The sequence below is a fragment of the Mesoplodon densirostris genome, chromosome 14 (genome assembly GCF_025265405.1).
Source record: "Mesoplodon densirostris isolate mMesDen1 chromosome 14, mMesDen1 primary haplotype, whole genome shotgun sequence".
In the NCBI taxonomy this organism is placed as follows: Eukaryota; Metazoa; Chordata; class Mammalia; order Artiodactyla; family Ziphiidae; genus Mesoplodon; species Mesoplodon densirostris.
The window spans coordinates 38,150,862-38,167,078 of NC_082674.1; the positions used below are offsets into that span (position 1 = coordinate 38,150,862).

At 42.7% G+C, this 16,217-nt stretch overlaps 1 protein-coding gene across 1 annotated transcript in view; it reads left to right on the forward strand.

The window, feature by feature from the left end:
- The window catches only part of PRKCE (protein kinase C epsilon), a 548,717-nt gene extending 532,719 nt beyond the window's left edge, over window positions 1-15,998 (forward strand). The window contains exon 15 of the mRNA XM_060116775.1: window positions 15,928-15,998. Coding sequence (XP_059972758.1) covers window positions 15,928-15,954 — 27 coding nt within the window. The 3' untranslated portion in view covers window positions 15,955-15,998. The remainder of the gene's footprint in view (window positions 1-15,927) is intronic.
- Window positions 15,999-16,217: the final 219 nt, after the last annotated feature.

Below are 16,217 nucleotides of genomic sequence, written 5' to 3' on the forward strand. Positions count from 1 at the left end.
TCTCACGGGGCTTCCCTGGTGGCGCAGTGGTTGAGACTCCACCTGCTGATGCAGGGGACACAGGTTCGTGCCCTGGTCCGGGAAGATCCCACGTGCCGCGGATCAGCTGGGCCCGTGAGCCATGGCCGCTAAGCCTGCGCGTCCGGAGCCTGTGCTCCGCAACGGGAGAGGCCACAACAGTGAGAGGCCCGCGTACCGCAAAAAAAAAAAAAGTGAGGTCTGATGACTCCTAGAGGTCTCTAAGATTTTTTTCAGGGAATGTGTTAGTTATCTCTTGCTGTGTCATAAACTACCCCCAAAACTCAGCAGCTTAAAACAGCAAACATTTATCACCTCACAGTATCTCACAGTAAGTCAGGACTTAGCTGGATGCCTCCCCTCAGGGTCTCTCACAGGCTACCGTCAAGGTGTTGGCTGGGGCTGCAGTCTCATCTGACTCACCTCGGGGAGCATCAGCTCCCAAGCTCAAGGCCGTGCTTGTTGGCAAGATTCAGTGAGGAGCTTCCTCGCTTGGGGCCTCGGTTCCTCCCTGGATTTTGGCCAGAGGCCTCTCTCTGCCCCTTGTCAGGTGGGTCTTTCCATCCTGCAGCTTGGAACATGGCAGCTGACTTCTCTCCGAGCAAGGGAGCAAGAGAGGGCCCCCTCCAGACGGAAGCCACAGTCTCTCTGGGACGTCATCTTCAGAGTGGCATGCCATCACTTTTGCCATACCACTTGTACCACTCATTTCCTTGGAGTGAGTCATCTGACCCAGCCTACACCCAAGGGGAGGGGATTACAAAGGGTATGAAGATCAGGCAGTGGGGAGCCCTGGGAGACACTTTACAGGCTGCCTGACACAGGGCACCTGCCAGAGTCTTTCTTTCCAGCTACCTACCTCTGGGATACTTGACTTTCTTCCCATGCTTCAACCAAAACACATAAGAGATTTCATGCAGGAGCACATGTAAGAATCCAGCTGTCCTGTATTAAGCTCACAGTAAAGAAACTTGTACAAATAGAAAACAATGCCACTATAGTGGTAGATATTACTCACATTAATAAAAGCTCTTTGGGGTCCTCTAGTTCTTTTTTTTTTTTTTTTTTTGCGGTACGCAGGCCTCTCACTGTTGTGGCCTCTCCCGTTGCGGAGCACAGGCTCCGGATGCGCAGGCTTAGCGGCCATGGCTCACGGGCCCAGCCTCTCCGTGGCATGTGAGATCTTCCCGGACCAGGGCACGAACCGTGTCCCCTGCATCGACAGGCGGACTCTCAACCACTGCGCCACCAGGGAAGCCCCCTCATAGTTCTTAAGAGCATAAAAAGGACTTGAGATCAAAAAGTTTGAGAACTACAGGCCTGGAAAGACAGAGCTAGGATACTGCCCAAGGAGGGCTGCCCTGGGTGGGAAGGGGATGGAGGACACGCTGTGAGAAGCCTCTCAGCCAAACGCCATCAGAGGCCTGGCTGCCTGGGAAAGGGGTGGTTAAAAAAGAGCAAGTGAGAGGAAGGGCCTACCATCTAACTTTCACTTTCTTTACAGTTGTGCACACAATGCGTCTCTGAGTGTTTGCCCTTTCTGCGTCTGTGTGCAGAGATAGGTTCCCCGTGCACAAACACTAGCTGGTGTGAGCACACGTGTGCACAGGTGGATCTGCGTGAGCATGTGTAAAAGTTGTCGTGTGTGTGCCTATACCCGTGTGCGTGTGCCTGTTTAAGCAGGGGTGTGCCTGGGGCCCCTGGGAGCAGGCGGGGCCTGGCCAGCAGGCCCAGGGACACCCTGCGAAAGGAGAAGGGGCAGTAGAGCATTGGGTGGCACGATCACCACCGCCATGGCTGTGTGTCCCTGTGACGCCCTCTGTCCTCAGCCTCTGCTTTCAGCACGACTCTAAGATATTATCATCTTCTATGGGAACTTCCTGATCAGCTTCCTGTTGTTCTTGGACTTTTCTTTTTTAGTTCGTTTTTTTTTTAATGTTGTAATTCTTTAATCTGCCTTTTTATTTTGCCCGGGGAGGCACTGTGGTCCCCAGCTACCTCTGAGAGGGGGGAGAAAATAACCTGCCAGGGCAGGCCAGGTGCTTGGCTGGAGTTAAAAGCGCCCAGGAGTTGGGGCTGGGGAATCAGCTCCTCTTTCCATCAAGATAAACTAATCCTTCTAATCCCCCAGCTGATTCTGTAGAAGATGTTCAGAGTGAGGGCGGTGGGAGGGAAAGAGGCCTGAAGGAGAGTGGAATCGGCCTCCCCAGAATTTGTCTTCGGCACCAGGATCATGTTGAGCTGATTAGTTTGAGAAACAGAGACATGGGAGAAGTTGTAAAAACAGAGTAGAGGGCTTCCCTGGTGGTGCAGTGCTTGAGAGTCCGCCTGCCGATGCAGGGGACACGGGTTCGTGCCCCGGTCCGGGAAGATCCCACATGCCGCAGAGCAGCTGGGCCCGTGAGCCATGGCCGCTGAGCCTGTGCATCCGGAACCTGTGCTCCGCAACGGGAGAGGCCACAACAGTGAGAGGCTCGCGTACCACAAAACAAACAAACAAACAAACAAAAACAGACTAGAAGTTACTCTTTGGTAGGGAAATTTATAGGAAATCTCCCTTTGCGAGGGTGTCCACTCTCAGTTCTCAGAAGAGAGCCTTTACCAGAGAGAGATTTTCCCACTTGAGAAACTGCAGAGCAGGGCAAACTTAGTTTTCCTTACATTTCTCCTCTCACCTTCCTGGGTTGCCTCCTCCCCGCAAAAAGCCCCAGGCCCCTGTCCCTTTCCTTAGCTCAGGATGGTATATAAGCCTCAATGGTCCGTGCCGTGAGTCTCCTATGTTTGTGGGGCTCCTGTGCGTAGGTACCAGTATAATTAAAGTGTTTTCTTCTCCTGTTAACCCGTCTTACATCAGTGTCATTCCTAGACCAGTCACAGAAACCTGAAGGGTAGAAGGGAGAAGGTTCCCGCCCCTGCAGCCTCGGGGCAGACTTCTCTGGGGGTCAGGGAGGGCCCGGCTAGGGCAGTGCCCCAGGTTTGCAGGGTCCAGTGATTCAGCACTTCTGCCCTCCGCCCGCCTTTCCTGCCCCCTCTGAAGCGGTAGGAGGGAGTGCAGCTAGCAAAGAATTCAGACAGCGGCTAGGCCCGGCCTCACCTCTAGGCGGCCCCCTCCCCCAGATGGAGGGGCCTCTGCACAGACTTGCCTGTGCCCTTGCTGGCCCTCTGCTCGTGCCCTTCATTTCCCAGCCACCCGCCACTAAATCAGAGTCTTCTTTCAAGTTGCCTTCAAAAGGCCTTTGGGAAACCTTCCCTGGCACTCCCAGCCCAAGGAGAGAGCTTTGTCCACAATGCCCCCTCCCCTGGGACCCCCTCCTCAAGACTCCCATCACCTGCCCCAGTAGCCAGTCCAGGGGTTGAACCATCCTTGTTCTGACCCTCTGGATTTCCTGTGTGCACCAGTGGGTCTCCAGTTGCCGCAGGGCCCTCCCCTGCGACTCCAGCGCAGAGCCCTGGGTTTTGAGCCGATTCCTTTTTTCTCCCCACTTTTCCTCTAGATGCTCCTGAGGGTGGATCCCAGTCTGGTTTTCTCGCCGTTACTTGCCTGGGCTCTGAGCTGGTACAATTGGTCCTGACTGAGGATTTGTTTTTCTTGCTGTTTACTCCCCCAGTGCGTTGATTCAACAAACTCACCCATATTCAACTGGTAATAGCTGATGTGCTCCCCCCAACCCCAACAAAGAGATGGCCATTTTAGCTGGAGATAAAACCTAACCCAAAGGAATAAATCTGACTGTGGAATTCCAGGCACCTTGGAGGAGACGAGGGGTGGCTGCCTCTTTCACCCCTGCTTAAGGCTGAAGCCAGCTGCAAGAGATCAAAGCCAGGCCACTCCACTTTTCTTGCCTGCCTAGAAAGGGAAACCAGTCTCCTCCACCTGTTGGTGGCCCAAGAGACCCCCACATAAATGGGAAGTGGCGTTGTCATCTCCAAGTATCATTCAAGTAAAAATGTGGATTCTTGGGCTCCACCCCTCAACCTGTGAAGTCAGATCTGAGGGTGGAGGGTTTTAAAGGTGATCTGGTGCACAACCAGGGCTGTGAAACTGTCCTCCTGTGGACAGGGTGTCCTGATTTCTAGCTGAGTGACTGCCATGGTAGGTGCCCCATAAATGCTCGAAGAATTGAATGAGAGGCAGGGAGACACAGTGCAAGGAGCACGGGTTCTGAGCTCTGCCACTGTGTATGGGACACTGCGCAAGTGTCTTGCAGAGGCCAAGTAGAGACACACCCCGGCCTCACAGGGTTGTGGGGAGGGCAATGATGCCAAACGTGCCTAGGATGGTCCCTCGCAGGACACAGGGGAGTGTCCAAGAACAGTGTGCAAAGAGAAACCTCTCAGCCTGTCTTCAGGACCTAGGGAGAGCCAGCATCCACCATTTCTAAGTGCGTTTCCTCCCCAGCTTTGGCCTAAGGGGGCTCCTTGAAACTCTTATTTATGTGACCCACCAAGATTACTCCTCCGGGCCCATCCCAAGCAAGCAGCATTCCTGGAGTCTATTGTTTATGAGCAGGGATAAGAGGACAGGACACCACTTGCTGGTTAAACCATCTCCTCTAGAGCTTATCTCTGCCTGGGATGTTCAACACAGCCAGCCCAGACACTTTTGCCCCTGAGGCTGCTGCCCTCTGAAGCCACCGCAGCCTGGAGAGGTGGTCTGGGCTGTGAGCCTGTGACCCACACCACCTCCAAGAAGTTTCCCTTCCTCCCTACTGTCCCCCTCTGGACCCCCTGGGGGGGATCATCCCCCCTCAAAACCAGCTCAACTTCCACCATCTACCTTCATTTGTATTGATAAAGCCCTTATCACCTCAGGCCTCCAAACCCCCAAGCCAAGGAATCAAGAGAGTATTTTAAAATGTTTTCCCTTGGGAAGTGCCTGGCTATCCAGTGGTTAGGACTCCATGCTTCCACTGCAGGGGGCACGAGTTTGATCTTAGTCGGGGAACTAAGATCCTGCATGCCACACTGTGCGGCCAAATAAATTAAATAAATAATAAATAAGGCATGTTAAAACTATTTTTTCTTTAATTTTTTTTAATGTTTTCTCTTCTGCTAGTCCTCCCCAAGACACTCACTAATCCCTGCTTACCTCAGCCATCACTAGGGTCCTCAAGGGTCCTCCTGCTCTGATTATTCCTGGGCCCAGTTTTATCCAATCCTCTTCTGTTCCTTCCTTCCCAAGCCCGCGCATTGGACCTCCATCACCTGAAACCCACCTTTAGCAAGCTCCACTATGTTTTCAACCTCTTTGTCCCTTCAGGCCCTCCTAGAATTCTGCCTGTCCCCTGCAGCCCTCTCAGGTGGAGGCAGGCTTCCACTGGTCTAAACTGGGGTGGGTGTTTTCCTTGCCCTCCACTGACATTCCCAAGCCTTTTTATTCCTTCCTTGAAAATCCCATCTCCTGCGGCACTGAATCCATCTCACCAATATTGTCTGCTGTCGGTGTCCCTCTGCTGACCTCCCGACTCTTCCCCTCATTCACTGAAACTCTAATTCCTGGCTCACTGTCTCTCATTCCTGCCCTCATTCTAAGAGGCTTTAACATCCATGTGGCACCACATCTAACACGCTGATCTCCCCATTCCCTGCCCCTCTTGGCGCCAACTCCAACTTCCTTCTACTCCAACTCAGCCACCACCTTCACCCCTATGGTCACCCCATTCCTATTCATCACCAGCAACTACAGCACTTCTGAAATTCAACTACAAGCCTCACATCCTCACCACAACCTTCTAGGCCAAAGTGCACCTACTTTTATATCCCCTCAAGGAGTCTTCGACTTCCAATCCACTGAGCCCGTCACTTTTCCACTATCGTTCTTCTTTTGTCTTCCCATTCCTTTCTACCTAGCTTAGATTCCATCATTGTTGTACCTTTCAAGCACTGTCAGCTTCCTTGGGACTTAGTGTTACTTGTCCGGCAAAATCCCAAACTTGCTTAAATCCAACCATTTCACTGAGCTTACCCCTGAGCAGCTGAAAATTGGTTGAGAAAAATCACAAACTCTGACTCACAAATTTCTCTTTATGTTCATGACCACAAACACGGTAGGCATTTAACTCTTCTTGGCAATCCTTGGATGGTTCCCAAATAGGTTTGTTCCCTCACTCTAGAAAATGATTACCTAATTACCTTCCCCTCTCACCAAACCCCTGACAACTTCTTCCTGCCCCGCCACTTAACAGCTGATGACTTTGCCTTTTGCTTCACGGAGAAAATAAAAGCCATTAGTCAAAGAATTCCTTATCTTCCCACCTTCAAATCTACCATGGTAAAGACAACTAGGACAATTTGTATAGAGTTCATTGTAGTGGACAGTCTTGATTTGTCTGGTTTACCAGCAAACCTATAGCTTCCATATTAAATATAATGATTGCTATAGGTTTTTGAAAGCTGTCTCTTTTCATATTACTTTCTAATATTAGTTTGCTATGAGGTCTGGTTTGTTTGTCTGTTTTACCAGGAGTGAGTGTTGGATTTCATTAAATATGTTTTCTATATTGACTGATAGAACTATATGGTATATAGTGACCATAGACAAATGAGTAAGAAATAACTGTAAATCACTGGAATTTGAGGTGTTATTTGTTGCACGGCACTATCACAGCAAAATCTGACTAATGTGCTTGGTAAAATAGATTGGATAGCTTTTCTTCTTTCTCTCTTTCTTTTTTTTTTTTTTTTTTAACTTTTTGGCCACACCCTGCTGTATGCGGGGTCTTAATTTCCCAACCAGGGATGGAACCCATGGCCCCTGCAGTGGAAGCCCAGAGTCTTAACCACTGGACCACCAGTGAAGTCCCTTTCTTCTCTTTCTATTGTATGAAACAAATTGTATATTTTCTGTTCTTTGGAACAAAGCTTCCTTATAAAGCCATTTGGGCCTGGTATATTTTGAGAGAAGGCTTTTGTTACTAATACACCTTCTTTTAGTCTCATTTGGCTGATTCACCTTCTTTTAGTCTCATTGGCTTATTTATTTATTTAAAAATTTTCTTCATGAATCAATTATTACTATTTATATTGTTCTAGAAATGAATTCAAGTTTTCAATTTTTTAGCATTTTTTATTCTTTCTAATATGTGCATTCAATACTATAAATTTCCCTCAAAGCAGTGCTTTCACTCCATCTCACAAATTTTGATATCTGGGTTTTCATTTTCATTGAGTTCAAAATATTTTAAAATTTCCCTTGAGATTTCTTCTTTGACTCGTGCTATTTAAAAGTGTGTTGTTTATTCTCTACGTAATTGGGGATTTTCCAGTTATCTTTCTGTTATTGATTTCTAGTTTAATCCCACTGTGGTTTGAGAGTAGACATTATATGATTTCTATTCTTTTCAATTTGTTAAATTGTGCTTTATGGTGCAGAATATGGTCTACCTTGGTGAATGTTCCATGTGAGCTTGAGAAGAATGTGTATTCTGTTGTTAGATAAAGTACTCTATAGATGTCCATTATATCCAGTTGCTTAATGGTGTTGTTGAGTTCAACTATGTCCTACTGATTTTCTGCCTGCTGGTTCTGTCCATTTCTCATAGAGGGGTATCAAAATCTTCAACTATGACAGTGGATTCTCCCATTTCTCTTTGCCATTCTATTAATTTTTGCCTTACATCATTTGTTACTCTGTTTTTAGGTGCATGCACATTAAGGATTGTTATTGTTCTTGGAGAGTTGACCCCTTTATCATTATGTAATGCACTTCTCTATCCCTGATAACTTTCCTTGCTTTGAAGTGTGCTCTCTCAGAATGTAATATAGCTACTCCTGTTCTCTTTTGATTAGTGTTAGCAAGGTATATTTTTCTCCATCCATTTATTATTAATTTGTATGTATCTTTGTACTTTAAATGAGTTTCTTTTGGACAACATATAGTTGTCCAAACAACATAGATTCATATTTTTTGATCCACTCTGACAATCTCTGTCTTTTAATTGATGCATTTATATCATTAATGTTCAAAGTGAATATTGATATAGTTGGATTAATATCTGTCATATTTGTTACTATTTTCTATTTGTTGCCTTTGTTTTTTTCCCTATTTTTATCTTCTATTCATTTTCTGCCTTCTGTGCTTTTAATTGAGCATTTTATATTATTTTATTTTCTCTCCCTTTTTAGCACACCCTTTTTTGTGTGCATGCTTTTTTTTAGTTGTTGCCCTAGAATTTGCAATACACATTTACAATTAATCCAATTCCAATTTTAAATAACACTATACTGTTTCACAGGTAGTATGAGAACCATATTATAACAAAATAGCCCTATTTTCTCCTTCCCATCCCCTGTATCATTGCTGTTATTCATTTCATTTATGTTTAAGCATATATGAGTAACATATACATTATATATACTATATATAATTTTATTTTGAACAAAGTGTTATCTGTTAGTTCAATTAAGAATGAGAAAAATGTAAGTTTTTATTTTACTTTCACTTATTCCTTCTTCAGTGCACTTCCTTTCTTTATGTAGGTCAGAGTTTCTGACCTATATTCTTTTTCTCTGATATTTACTATGAAAACCTGGTCAAGCTCCTGGAAGTAAAATTTACAAAAGTGTGGGATCACCCCATGACTGAGTCCCCCTGGGTTTTTTAACCCTCAAGCTTGTCTGCACTGAGACTCTAGCAAGTTGTTTGTTACAGTTCACGTTTTCCTACCCCAGCGTTGGGTCTCATTATGTTTCCATTCATGAGTCTCTATTCCGGTAAGCAGAGACTCCCTGTATTCACTTGTCTGTCCCTCTAATCTGTGGGCAGTGGTTTTCCCTGTGCCCTCACCTCTATTGTATCCAACAAGGATTGGTTTGTTGTTAAGATTGAGTGTCAATTTTGGTTTGTTGTTAGGATTGAGTGTCAATTTCCAAGCTCCTTACATGCAAAACAGGACATCAGAAGTGGCAATCTCTATTTTTAAAAGTTTTTTATATAGATGAGGCATTCACAAGGCTTACAAATCAAAAGGTATAAGAGTTATATAGTAAGACTTCCCCTCTGATGATGAAGTAGATGTCTCCAATCCACCCTCCTGCTGAGAACAGCTGAAGAAGTAAGATAATATTTTTAAAAACTATCTTAGAAACATCAAAGAATTTGACAAATACTAAAGAATTGTTGGGAGACAAGGACAACCCAGAGAGTTAAGACAAGCCACTTTAAGCCATGTTTGCCTTGAGATAATATACCTGGGTAAACAGCTATAAAGACAACCTGAACTCCTAGTTGCCTCATGAAGTCAGGAGAAGGGGACAAAAGTCAGAGCCAAGAGCTTATCAGAAGTTATCAGGAGCTCTGGTTAAAGCACTCCTCACTGTGTCTTCAGGGTAGAATAAACCAGAAATAACTCAGCTCTGGCACCAACTTGCAGCCCTCCTTCCCATTATCTGGAGGTTAGGGTATCTCAAGTCTTTAACTTGGATTAAGGTGGTCCTTGACAGGAGCAACAAGCAAAGATCCATTGTATAGGAGGATAGCATCATTCTAGGAGTAAAACTGTTCCTCAGAATAATTTTTACATACAGTCTACCAGTCTTTGATAAAAAAAATAATCAGGTGTACAAGGAAACGAGTGAATGAAAACTTACAGAAACAACAGACAACAGAAATAGACCATCCATCTCAAGAAGTCAGGAAAAGAATGGCAAAATAACACAATGAAAGTAGAAGGGAGAAAGAATAAGAATCAGAGCAGGAATTAATGAACTAGAAAACAAATACGCAAAAGAGAAGAGTTAAAAACTTAGAAGTGGAAAGATTAATCTTTGGAAAGATTAATAAAGATAATAAGCCTCTAGCTAGGCCAACCAAGAACAAAAGAAAAAAGCATACATAACAAATATTATAAATTAAAAAGTGCACATCATTGAATATTCTGTAGACATTATAAAAATAATAAAGTGATACTATGAAAAATTTTTCACTACCTTTGAAAATTATACGAACTAAACTCCTAGAAAAATATAGCTTACTTAAAGAAAACTAGAAATTCTGAACAACCATAGAACTATAAAATAAATTGAATCAGCAGTTTAAAATCTTTCCACAGAAGAGACTCCAAACTGTGGATGTCACTGGTGGGTTCTACCTAACATCTAAGGAATGAATAATTGCAATCTTATAGATATGTCTGAAAAGCAGGAAGAGTATATACTCTCCATCTTATTTTGTGAGACTAACAAAATCTTGATATCCAAGTAAGATAAACATAGTTGGAAAAAGAAAATTACAGGCCCATCTCACTCAAGAAATACAGATGCAAAAGTCCTGCACAAAATAAAAGCAATCTGGACCCAGCTGCATATATCAAATAAATATATCAAACAATTTGGGTTATACTAGTAATGTGAGATTGATTTAACCCAGAGTTTTTCAGCCTGGGTCCTATTGTCATTTAGAGCTGGATAATTCTTTGTTGTGGGGAACCAATCTGTTCATTGTAGAATGTTTAGCACCATCATTGGCCTGTAGTCACTACATACAAGTAGCACCACCACCCCTATTTCTGACAAGCAAAAATGTCTCCTGTAAAATTGTCCATGGTTGAAAACTAACATTACAAAATCAATCAATATAATTCATCATGTTAATAATTACAAGCCAACCCATATAATAATTTTGATAGATGCAGAAAAATGTTTGTTAAAAATACATCAATTATGGTAAAAAAAAAAAAAAAACACCTAACAAGTGAGGCGGGAAAGAGGCAGATACAGCACTTCAAAGACATAGGTCTCCTATTTTTTTTTTTAAACAATAAGAAATGTATTGGTTCAGGTAACTGGGAGGCTCAAGAGGTGATATAACATTAGTACTGGCTAGATTCCATGCCTCCAGCAGTTCATCAAGACACTGCCTTTCTACTGGCTCTGCTTTGTTCTATTGACTTCATTTTCGAGCAGGCTCTCTCCACACAGTTTGGGGTGGATACCAGCAGCTCCAAGCTTTTACCTTCTGTGGGTTGAGTAATCACTCACTATGTGATAGTTCTAGCAAAGTCCTGGAAATGAGTCTCATTGATCAGGTCTGACTCATCCTTTGAGCTGGAGTCAGGGGAGGGAGAAAGCCCTGCAACCCACAAAGATGGTTCCCCAGAGGAGAAGAGATATTCTTTCATCATCAGAAGAAATGCTGAACAAGTGAAACAATAGATGTCTAATGTAGAGACTTTTCAAACTTTATCCCATGAATGAGAACAGCCTAGTTTATGTGGCCAGGAGTTCAGGAGCTGAATGGTTCTAGCTCTGGGTTTCTTGTGGGGATATTGCCTAGAGCTGTAGTTTTCTTAAGGTTTGACTATAGCTGGAGAATCTGCTTCCAAGGTGACTCCCTGATAGGATAGGCAAGTTTGTGGTCTTTGTTGGTTGAAGGTTTCAGTTCCTCACCATGTGAGCTTCTCCATAGGGTAGCTTGAGTGTCTTCTTGAGATGACAGCTGGTTTTCACTAAGCAAGTGATCCAAGATACCAAGGAAAAGGCTGAAATGTCTTTCATGACTGGCTTTGGATATCATCCCTCATCACTTCTACAATATCCAGCAGGTCACACAAGTCATCCCTTTCAGCTTTGGAGGGACTAAATAAGAGCATGAATACCAGGAGATGATGATCAGTGAGAAGGGGCAAACAAAATCAAATAACTAATAGAAGAAAATTCCCTAGATAGGAAGCTCATGAGAGTCTAGATTAAAGGGCTCTTCAAGTTTGTAGCATAATGGATTAAAATAGACCATCTCCAATGCATATCATGAAATTTCAGAATAGTGAACATAAAAGAGAAAATCTCCCAAGATTCTGGAAAGGAAGAAAAAATATGTCACATATAAACATTTAGAATCAGAATGACTTCATAATCCTCAAAAACAAGTTTGTATGACAAAATATAATAGTGTTTTCAAAATTCTATTAAACTATTTTAAATATAGCATTTTATACCCAAGACAAACCATCAATCAAGTTTTAATGTAGAATAGAGACATTTTTAGATATTCAAGTTAAAAAAATTGTCTCCCACCCATCCTTTCTCAGAAACTTTGGGAAAACAGAAGATCCAGGAAGCAAGGGATTCAATACAAGGAAAAGGAGAAGGAAATCCCCAAAATGATGGAGAAAGGAATTCCAAGAACAACAGCTGTGTGCCAAGTGCAGAGGGCAAAAAGGACTGACTTAAAACAGATCAGAGAACTCAGAATGTTGTTCCATGAGAATATTAAATCTATAGAACACAAAATGTGTTTGAACATAATAAGGGATTTACACAACTGGGAGAGAGTTTGAAGTTGAGTTTGTCAAAAACTAAAATAATAGGAAAATAAAGCAAGTATTAATTCCAGAGAAAACAAGACACTATGTAGGAAAAGGTAAAGCAACCAAAGTTTACTTTATGCCTCAGCTGGAACTGGCATTTACAAACTCACAAAAAATGTAAACACAGAATAGTGACCTAACTAAATTATAATGTAACTATATTGGGAAGACAGAGAATGAAAAGTGTGATGGGGCATGCCAGGGGTTAAAAAAGAGCTAAATCCTCATTTTCCATAGGGGGAAATCAACAGATAATATCTAGAACTGAAAAATCAATAAACAGCAGTATAAGAATGTTACTCAGAAATGTGGAAGTAAATACCAAATGAATCAACTACAGTTGTTTGAAACTAGTTGCTTCTGGGAAGCAGCAATTCATGGAAGGTATGGGGTAGAGGTGCTAATTTTCCTAATAAGCTTTGTATAACTAGTGTCATCTTCCAAATATGTTCATGTAAATTTAATCAAAATAAAACTAAATAGAAAGGATTCTGAGAAGATGGGAGAGTAGGGAGCACCAGGACTCTGTCTCCCCACCTGGACAACAATTGCATTGGCAGAATCTGCCTGATGTAACTATTTTGGAACTCTGGAGTCTATTGAAGGCATGCAACTTCCAGGAAAATGTTGAACAGTAAATTACTGTTAATTTCAGTCAAGTCCAACTCTTAGGGCTATTGCAGTGACCCATCCCCCACTCCCAGCCCCATGGAAGGCAGTAGAACACATATTCCAGGAGAAGCCTGCATGCAGCTTGTGAGAACCAGGGTGAGAAAAAAAGACTGTGTCCTCCAAATATCAGGGTTCTGTGCCCCATAGCTGACTGCTGCTTCTGATCATAGAAGTGCAGACAAAGAGGCTGCCACCCGTTGTGGTTGCATCTCCTCCCATTGTTGCAAGCCCCTCTCCCTCCAACTGAAGTTACTTCCAGGAGATTTAAAGGGCTGACATCCTCTTTTTCCTCCCTTCCATTTTTCTCTTTTCTCCTCTTGGGCGCCAGAGACATTAAAGGCTATGATTTAAAAAGCAACTTTGTAAATGAGGAAAGTTAGAAAGTGACCACACATGCACAGGGAAAGATGAAGGCTCAGAAGAGACCTGAGAGGACCTTAAGTTTATACCTCAGGCAGATCCCTGGCACAGAGACAGCCTGCAATTGCTTAAAAAAGAAAAACAACAAACAAAAATAATAATTAAAAGTGGCAAACTCTGGAGAAGGGGGTAGAATATGATTTCCAGAGTTATCACATTATTTGATTCAAATGTCCAGTTTTCAACAAAAAAAATCACAAGGCATACAAAGAAACAGAAAAGTATAGCCTATTCAAAGGGAAAACATTAAATCAACAGAAACTATCCCTGAAAAAGACCTAAAGGCAGATCTACTAGACAAAGACTTTAAAACAACCAACTTAAAGATACTTAAAGAACCAAAGGGATATTTGAAGAAAGTCAAGAAAACAATGTGTGAACAAAATAGAAATATCAATAAAGAGAAAAGCTTAAAAGGGTTTTTTTTTAATTTGGACTTAGGTGCTGGTCTTGGGATGGAGCTCAGGGCTAGTCTTAGGGTACAAAATGTTTGAGACATTGTTATTGAGGCATAGAATTAGGTTCAGCTCTGGGTATAAGGACCTTAAGGTAAGAGAAGTCTTGGAAGGCTGGTCCTGAGGCACCTGTGCCTGGGTCCCTACCCTTGGAGCTGCTGCTAGAGGTTCCAGGAGATGGGTTGCAGTGCATGAAGTTGCAGAAGCCACCATAGGTACATTCCCCCATCTGCCGACAGCATGGCTCCCAGAAGTCAGTGACAGGAGACAGCTTGGCATGCACAGTCTGGCTGTTGAACCAATGGTTATTGAGTTCAGCCACTCCCTGAGCTGCATCCTCCTCATGACAGAATTTGACATAGATATTGCCCACAAGATGGCCCCTCAGATGGTCACTGAACTCCCTCAGCTTTTATTTATCTGGGAATGTCTTGATTTCTCCTTCACTTTTGAAGGACAGTTTTGCTGAATATAGAGGTCTTGGTTGACAGGAGGGGTAGAAACCCCCTTAATATTCAAAGAGACGCATAAATACAAAAGGGAGAAAAGATAAGAGCAAGAGGAAAATAGACAAAGAATATGAATAGACATTACAGAAAAAAGAAATGTAATCCTCAGTAGACACATGAAGAAATGCTCCATTTCATTCATAATTAAAGAAATGCAAATTAAAGCGATGCCATGCTGATTTTTGTAGCATATTGGCACAGAATAAAAAAAAGTTGTACTCATCATTGGTGAAGGTGGGGCAGATCAGCAGGAGGTGGGAGTGCAAATTGGGGCAGTATTTGTTGAAGGCTAACTTGGAAATATCTATGAAAATGTATAATGCACCTGCTCTTTGAACATCACCTCTTCTGGGAGTTTATTCTTCATACATAGGTCACAAGTACACATTCTGTATTCAAAGGTGTTCATTGGAAATCACACAAATGTCTCTCAGTACAGGACTAGCTAGACAAATAATGATACATCCTTCTCATGGTATCTTAGTCTATTCGGGCTGCTGTAAGAGAACACCATAGACTGGGTGGCTTATAAGGAACAGAAATTTATTTTCACAAATTTGGAGGTTGAGCAGTCCAAAATCAAGGCACCGGCAGATTTGGCGTCTGGTGAGAGCTTGCTTCCTGGTTCACAGACAGCTGTCTTCTTTCTGGGTCCTCACATAGCAGATGGGATGAGGGAGCTCTCTGGGGGTCTCTTTCATAAGGACACTTGTCCCATTCATCAAGTTTCCACCCTCATGACCTGATCCACCTCACAAAGGCCCCACATCCAAATACCATTACGTTGGGGATTAGGTTTCAACATGTGAATTTTGGAGGGACACAAACATTCAGTCCATATAAGCACATGCAATACTCTGCACCATTAAGAAGAGAGACTGCTCTGTATGTGCTCAAACCAAAGAGGGCAAGATACTTTCATATAAAAAAAAGTTTCTAGCAGTATTTATTGTGTGAGTCCATTGTATGACAAATGGAGAGAAGTAATGTTTGTAATGATCTGGCACCTACTTGATGGTCATTAGAAAGTACTTAGCTACCTTCTCTAATGTAAGCTGTCAAACTAAACAGCTTTTGATTGTGATTCAAAACACAATACAAAAGTCATTTGATAATGAGTCTCCCTTGGCTGCAGAGGTCATGTCTAATCTTGACTTTACATTTTTGTGTGATGTACAACAGCTTTGTTGTCCTCATTCATCGACTTAATGATGAAATAGAATACATTTGAACTTAAAAAAATAAATTCCTATAACATTCTCATGTGCTTTTAGATGTTTTGTATGTTTCACCTATTGGGCTTTCTTTTCTTTTTTTTTACATCTTTATTGGAGTATAATTGCTTTACAATGGTGTGTTAGTTTCTGCTTTATAACAAAGTAAATCAATTATACATATGTTCCCATATCTCTTCCCTCTTGTGTCTCCCTCCCTCCCAACCATGCTTTCTTTAAAAAAAAAAAAAAAAAAAAAAAAAAAAAGTATGTAGTTCTTTAGCTTAAAGAAAAAAAAACCCTAGAAAATAATATCCCCCATTTCTTTCCCCAGCTGGCCTGGATTTCCCTGACCCAATAAGACCTCAGCAGATTTATCCTGGACTAGAATTCAGGAGACCTGGGCGCCAATCCTGGCTCAGCTCTTCACTAGCTGTATGACCTTGAGTAAGTCCTTTAGCCTTTCTTAGTTCTTTTTCTCAGCTGTCACATGGGGCACAGTACCTTTCCTATCTACCGCATGGGATTATTTTGAGGTGTAAATGAAATAATAGGCATACAAACTCATAATTTGTAAAGACTACAAAAGTGAAAGGGCTTTTGTTTTGATAATGAGGGGATCCT